This window comes from Myotis nattereri, assembly GCF_964212035.1.
Source record: "Myotis nattereri genome assembly, chromosome: 18".
Classification (NCBI taxonomy): Eukaryota; Metazoa; Chordata; class Mammalia; order Chiroptera; family Vespertilionidae; genus Myotis; species Myotis nattereri.
In genome coordinates this window covers 12,246,917-12,253,816 of record NC_138093.1, presented here as the reverse complement: position 1 = coordinate 12,253,816, position 6,900 = coordinate 12,246,917, and the positions used below count along the sequence as shown (strand labels likewise).

The 6,900-nt window shown below is 45.1% G+C and overlaps 1 protein-coding gene across 1 annotated transcript; it reads left to right on the top strand.

Moving 5' to 3' along the window:
• Positions 1-6,132: 6,132 nt before the first annotated feature.
• Positions 6,133-6,438, top strand: LOC308533747 (late cornified envelope protein 3A-like; the record flags this gene model as incomplete). The annotated part of the gene is made up of 1 exon (XM_081111846.1): positions 6,133-6,438. The coding sequence occupies one exon, from the start codon at positions 6,133-6,135 to the stop codon at positions 6,436-6,438; it is 306 nt and encodes a 101-aa protein (XP_080967972.1).
• Positions 6,439-6,900: the final 462 nt, after the last annotated feature.

Here is a 6,900-nt window from a genome sequence, read left to right as displayed (position 1 = left end):
CTCGACAGCAACTTGACCTTGAACAAATAAAAGACATTTTGAGCTCAGAGGCTTCAGAAATTTCAGTCTCCTCCCCACAGCTTTTGTCTAACACTCATCCTCCATGATGACCAAGCTGCCTGCTAAGCCTCAGAAGGGAAAGAAATGGGAACACGGAGGGACCACATGCATTTGGATAAAGCACCTTCAAGGATGCCAGATGGGCCATGTGCACCCCTGACAGCATACTCAGCGGGAATGGGAAGGAGTCCTCAGGACCTTGGTTTTGGGGCTCACAGCCCCCTGACAGGTGCCTGAGTGGCTCCTTCCTCACCATCCCCATCCCCCACTGCTGCCCACTGTGGGCCTCTTCCCCCTGGTTCCGTTCAGATCTGAGCCCCTCTTCCTATACTCCCAGCTGAGGTCTGTCCCCTGCCAGACACTCACCGGATGCAGAGGAGGCAGGAGAAGCTGTTCCTGGGAAGGCTGTGGATGGGGAGCCCTGGGCAGGAGCCCTTTTATCCTGTGCTGGGTTTGTGACGCAGGGCCTGAGCATGCTGCTGCTTTCACAAGCAGGGGGAGGTGACAGCGCCACACACTTCCTAGTTGCCTCCCTCAGTGTCTTCCTGGGCAGGAGCCTAACGTTTTAATAAGATGGAACCAGGATGTCCTTGTGACTGCCAAATACTTCCCATTCAAGTCTGCCTTGAACCTGCAGCTATACATTCATTCATTCATTCATTCATTCATTCATTCATTCATTCACTTCCATGCATGGACACAGGCTCTTTTCATTTAGCAGTAATAATGTAGAGATACTTATGGCATGTGTCTTCCCTTGAGTATCTCACAGCTAAATGGACCATCACTTAGACAAAGAACTATAATGGTCTGGTGAAATAGGTACTATCATAGGAGTGTTTACAAAGACCTCAAGCCCAAGAGTCCAGCTTTTGGAGGTCATTGCCCCATTGCTCTGCAGGCCCTGAAGGGAGATGGAGCCTTCAGGTGCTCTCTAGGGGTGACAGCTGGGCAAGGTCATTGTCGTGTATTTGGTTTACATAAAGCTTAGCTATTATGAGGTCTTAGCCATTATGGGGCAAATGAGGCTCACCAACCACCTCTAGCATTGTCAGCTTCACAATTTTCAACCATGTTTACGAAATGGCTCATTTTTTTTTATTGCTTAAAGTACTACAAAGGGTATTACATATGTTTCCTTTTTTCCCCTGCCCTTGACAATCCCCTGGCCTCCCCTACCCCCCAGTGTCTTATGTCCAAATGGCTCATTTTTATCATTTGAGCAATTTTTCTTTAATTCTTCCAGGCAGAAGAATTTCTACTGTCAGAATCAATAGGACATATGCCACAGTCAGGAAGACATAAAGCCACAATGGAAAAGAGGATATTTTTCTCTCCATCTTCCTCCTCCTCCTTATAGTCTTCTTTCTCCTTCTTCTTAAGAATATCCGTTGTGAATATTGTCATGGCTAGAGTTGTAAGTCCCTTCTCCATTCTAACTCCTCTGCCATATGGGGATATGAGGTCGTCTAAGGAAATTTTCTGCCCTGGACAAGAACTGGCTGTAAGCCTTCCTTTCGCCTACATCACACTAGCAGAGAGGTTAAGCATTACTAGTAAATGAGCATTTGCCTTTGGGATGACTGAGCCCTAAGGCGACAACGTAGGTGCAACACGAGCTGATGTTGTCTGTGGGTTCAAGACGAGCTGTAGAAGAAAATAATTATTTTTTCATGTCACGTGGTTTCCCAGAAAAAAGCACAGAGGCCGTTTTTAATCCCAGTGCTGTGCGATTTTGAGTTCCCGTGGGGCTGCACTTTGTGTGTGACACGGCCCCCGTCAGCGTGGCCCAAACTGTTTCAGAACCTGCCAGCAGAAGTGTCTTATACCCAGCCCAAGTCCCCGTCTCAGGCCTGGTCTCCATCTCCTGATGCTCCCATTCTTCTGCTTGATTTGGATCACCTTAATCTCACACCTCCCTCACGAAGCCTCCCTGACCTTCCACCCTCCCTGTCCTCCTCAGAAGAGAGGCCACGGTGAGCCTGAGATGGCAGGTGAGCCTGAGGTGACAGAAGATACTTGGACCTATGGCCCAGAGCATGAGGTGACTCCAAAAGTGGGGCACTTTGAGGATGTTTCAGGAGCCCTGACATCCTTGAGGAATCTGGAATAACATGTGGAGAAGAAGTCTACCCGGTTGGTCTAAAATGAGGATTGTATGACCTCATAACATGTATGTTAGCTCTGGGACAGGAATTGCTTTATCTGAGGTCCAGCTTCAGGCTGAGCCTTCTGAGCAAGGCATATTAGTAATACATGAGCAACAAACAAACGAGGACCTGCCCTCCTCCTTAGTGACTTGTGACTGATGCTGCGAAAAGGGGAAGATGAGATGAGCAGGCCTGAAAGCAGTGTGCTAGGAAGATATTTATTCCTGGAGTTTGTCATTGTCTTGTTTTTGGCTATTAAGTGCATCGATTTGGATAAACAAATCCATGGTTTGTAATATATGCTCATCATTGGTCCATGCAAGGTCCTCTTAATTAATTTATCCAACTGCTTATCTATCTTCTATCTATCATCTATCTATCTATCTATCTATCTATCTATCTATCTATCTATCATCTATCTAATATCTACCTATCTATCATCTATCTACCTACCCATCTATCTATCTAATATCTATCTATCTATCATCTATCATTTAAATAACAAATACAAAAATCCACCACACAAGTGAAACAAGAACTCTAATAGTAAGGTACATATAACTTACTATGTACCTTATTCCCTACCAGCTCCTGCTGCTATAACCACCACCTTGAATTTGTATTTATCATTCTTTGCTTCCTTCTTGTATATTTTTTTTTATCACATTTAATATTTGTATTCCTAAATTGTATTTTATTCTATTTTTAAGTCAGATTTCTTGAGGTATATTTTACAAACAGAAAAAATCACCCATTTAAAGTATGCAATGCTATGAGCCTTGACTAACATATACCAATGTGTGTACACCACTACAATTAAGATAAAGAACAATTCCATCCCTGGAATATATTTCCTCATGACCCTATGGAGACATCACTCCATGGCTTTTCTCCTCAGCCCTCCCCCATATCAGACCTTGGAAACTACTGATCTATTTTCAGTCCTTATAATTTTATCTTTTCCAGAATGTCATATCATTGGAATCATATACTATGTAGCATTTAAAGTCTGGCTCCCCCTCCTCCTCCCCCCGCCCCCCCCCCCCCCCCGCCACATAGAATGATACACTTGACATTTATTCTGTTGTTTCTTATATTAGTAGTTCATTCCTTCTTTATTGCTAAGAACCATTCCATTGTATAGATGTATCACATTTTTTAATCCATTCACCTGTTGAAAGACATGAGCTATTTCCAGTTCAGGGCAATTATGAGTAAAGTCACGATAGACACTGACTGACGGGCGTTTCTGTGAACATAAATTTTATTTCTCCTGGTAAAAACCGAAGGGTAGGGTTTCTGGGGCAAATAGTGTATGTTTCATTTTTGAAGAAACCGACAGACTGTTTTCCAAAGTGGTTGTACAATTTTGCTTTCCTGCCAGCTCTCACTGAAGACCTAGTTGCTCCACAACTAGGTATTGTCAGTTATTACTATTGTTATTATTTATGTTAGCCATTCTAATGTGTGTAAAGTGGTATCTCATTTTGTTCTCAATTTGTATTTTCCTAATGACTAATGATGGTGTCTTCTCATGGGCTTGTTTGCCACCCATATACCATTGTTAAAATGTCTGTTCACATATTTTGTCCATTTTTAATGTTTGTCCATTTCCTTATTATTGATTTTTAGAATTTTTATATATTATGGACATATATAATTCATCAGATAAGTACTTTTAAAATATTTTCTCTGAGTCTGTGACTTTTCGTGGCATTTTCTTAAGTGTCCTTTAAAAAGTAGAAATTTTAAATTTTGATGAAGTCCTATTTATCAAGATCTTTTTTGAAATGCCCCCTTTTTGGTAATACCTAAAATTTTTGGCATACCCCAAAGTCACAAAGATTTTTTTCTTGTTTTACTCTAGAAGGTTTATGCTTTACATTTTGAACCATATACAGGGTATCCCAAAAAATGTATACACACTTTGAATAATTATAAAAGCAGTTTTTATTAAAATACATTTCATTTTCAAAATGTAACAGAAGCTACAGACTTTGAGTGTATACATTTTTTGGGACACCCTGTATATTGAGTTAATATTTATGTGTAGCATCAGGTACAAATCATTTTGCACATAAGGATGTCCAATTGTTTCAGCACCATTTCTTTCTTTTTTATATATGTTTTTATTGATTTTTAGAGCAAGAAGAAGGGAGAGGGGAGAGAGAAAGAGAAAGAGAGAAGACTATTGAAATATCAATGTGAGAATGAAACATTGATCAGCTGCCTCCTGTATGCTCCCTACCAGGGATGGAGCCCACAACCCAGGCATGTGTCCTGACTGGGAATTGGACTGGCAACATTTCGATGCACTAGACGATGCCCAATTAGCTGAGCCACACCAGCCAGGGCCCTCAGTAGGGTCTTAAAATAACTCATGGGATCACTATGCTTCAGTGTGGTTGAGTTTTAGAGTGAAGTGAGAAAAACAAAATTGTCTAAAGGTAGGAAGCTAGTCCTATAGTTTTGAATGGTCATTAAAGGGCAAAACACATATCCTATAAAAAAGAATCCATTCAAAATCATTTAATTAACTATGTGTGCTGCTTTATCACCTGCTTTTTACCAGTTAACAAGAGGCCATGAACATTTTTCTTTATAAGAAAATATAAATCCATGAGATGATATAATTACAACAGCAAAAATTATGTAAATTACATATGGTTTATTAAAGTTCATAGCCCTAATTATATTTTTTTTTCTATAGCTAGATAGTATAATAGATTCCAATGTGCAAATAGTTCTGAGTTTAGGTAAATTCAGTAAGAAAGAAATACACATTTTTAACTCTGGTCAATGTCCTTATTTATTTGTCCATCAGCACCTAGTCGGGTCTGCTTCCTTCATGCCTGAAACTCCATGCTGCTCCCCGGGTGCCAGGAGGTCATCTGAGGGCTCACTCCACAAGACAGGGCCCTGCACCAGTCCTGTCCCTTGCCCACATCTCATTGCCAGGAGCTCACGGGGAAGTAGTCACTTACATCTGAAGGTCATGGTCACTAGAACATCCTGGAGACACTGTGCACATGAAATTACATGTATCACTTGGAATTGTTTTGTAATTTATTAATTGCCCGTGTGGGTCTCTCGGTAGAATGCAAGGACAGAATGTTTTCAAAGCCATCCTTGCTCCCAGGACAGTACCTGAGACAGGCTGAACCGAAGCATGGCAGCTAGGAGAAGGCAGGAAGCAAGGAAGGAAGGGGAGTGTCAGGCTCCCAGGAAGCCCCGGGGGGAGTTATGTGGACAGTCATCCTGCTTCCTGGTTGAACCTCATTAGTTGGACATTATGCAAGTGCTCAGGGAAAAGGCTGGAAGCCTAGTCCTGGAGGTGCACCCGGCTGTCCCCTCCCCCTGCTTGTGAAAGCAGCAGCATGCTCAGGCCCTGCGTCACAAACGCAGCACAGGATAAAAGGGCTCCTACCCTGGGCTCCCCATCCACAGCCTCCCCGAGAACAGCTTCTCCTGTCTCCTCTGCATCCGGTGAGTGTCTGGAAAGGGACAGACCTCAGCTGGGAGAATGGGAAGAGGGGCTCAGATCTGAATGGAACCAGGGGGAAGAGGCCCACAGTGGGCAGCAGTGGAGGGGGTTCGGGGATGATGGTGTGGAAGGAGCCACTCAGGCACCTGTCAGGGGGCTGTGAGCCCCCAAAACCTAGGTCCTGAGGACTCCTTCCCATTCCTGCTGAGTATGCTGTCAGGGGTGCACATGGCCCATCTGGCATCCTTGAAGGTGCTTTATCCAAACGCATGTGGTCCCTCCGTGTTCCCATTTCTTTCCCTTCTGAGGCTTAGCAGGCAGCTTGGTCATCATGGAGGATGAGTGTTAGACAAAAGCTGTGGGGAGGAGACTTTGAAATTTCTGAAGCTTCTGAGCTCAAAATGTCTTTTATTTGTTCAAGGTCAAGTTGCTGTCGAGATGTCCTGCCAGCAGAACCAGCAGCAGTGCCAGCCCCCTCCCAAGTGCACCCCCAAGTGCCCCTCCCCGAAGTGCCCCCCAAAGAGTCCAGCACAGTGTGTGCCCCCAGCCCCCTCTGGCTGTGCTCTGAGCTCTGGGGGCGGCTGTGGCCCCAGCTCCTCGGAGGGTGGCTGCTGCCTGAGCCACCACAGGCCTCACCGCAGGTCCCACCGCTGCAGGCGCCAGAGCTCCGAGTCCTGTGACACTGGCAGTGGTCAGCATCCTGGGGGCTCGGGCTGTGGCCACAGCTCTGGGGGCTGCTGCTGACCTGGATCTGATGCTGAGACAAGCGACTTGAGAGGAGACAAGAAGCCAGAGGAAAAGCCCCCACTGGACCCAGCCTCTCCCAGACACCCCATTCTAATATTCCCAGGCTGGTTGCTGAAATGTTCTTGGGGGAGGGGTGAGCACTCCCCAGAAGATGCGAGGCATGTATTTTCCAAGCTTCTGGGCAGCCCCTCCTCTGTGTTAACCCATGTGTCTAACCAGGTAGAGAAATAAAGCCTGTTCTCTCCACCTGACTCTCACTTGTTGTTTGACTGCTTCTCCCAGTGCTGCTAGGGGGCCTGCCTCCTGCAGCTCCTGAAGGTCCCCCATCCCAGCACCAGGAGATATCCTGATGTGGGGCTGAACGATGAGTAGGTGGGTTTTTTCTCGCAGGAGAGGCCCTGGGTGACTTTGAGGGTGGAGGGAGCGGAGTGGAGAGTGGTCGCTGAGAACACTGTCAGC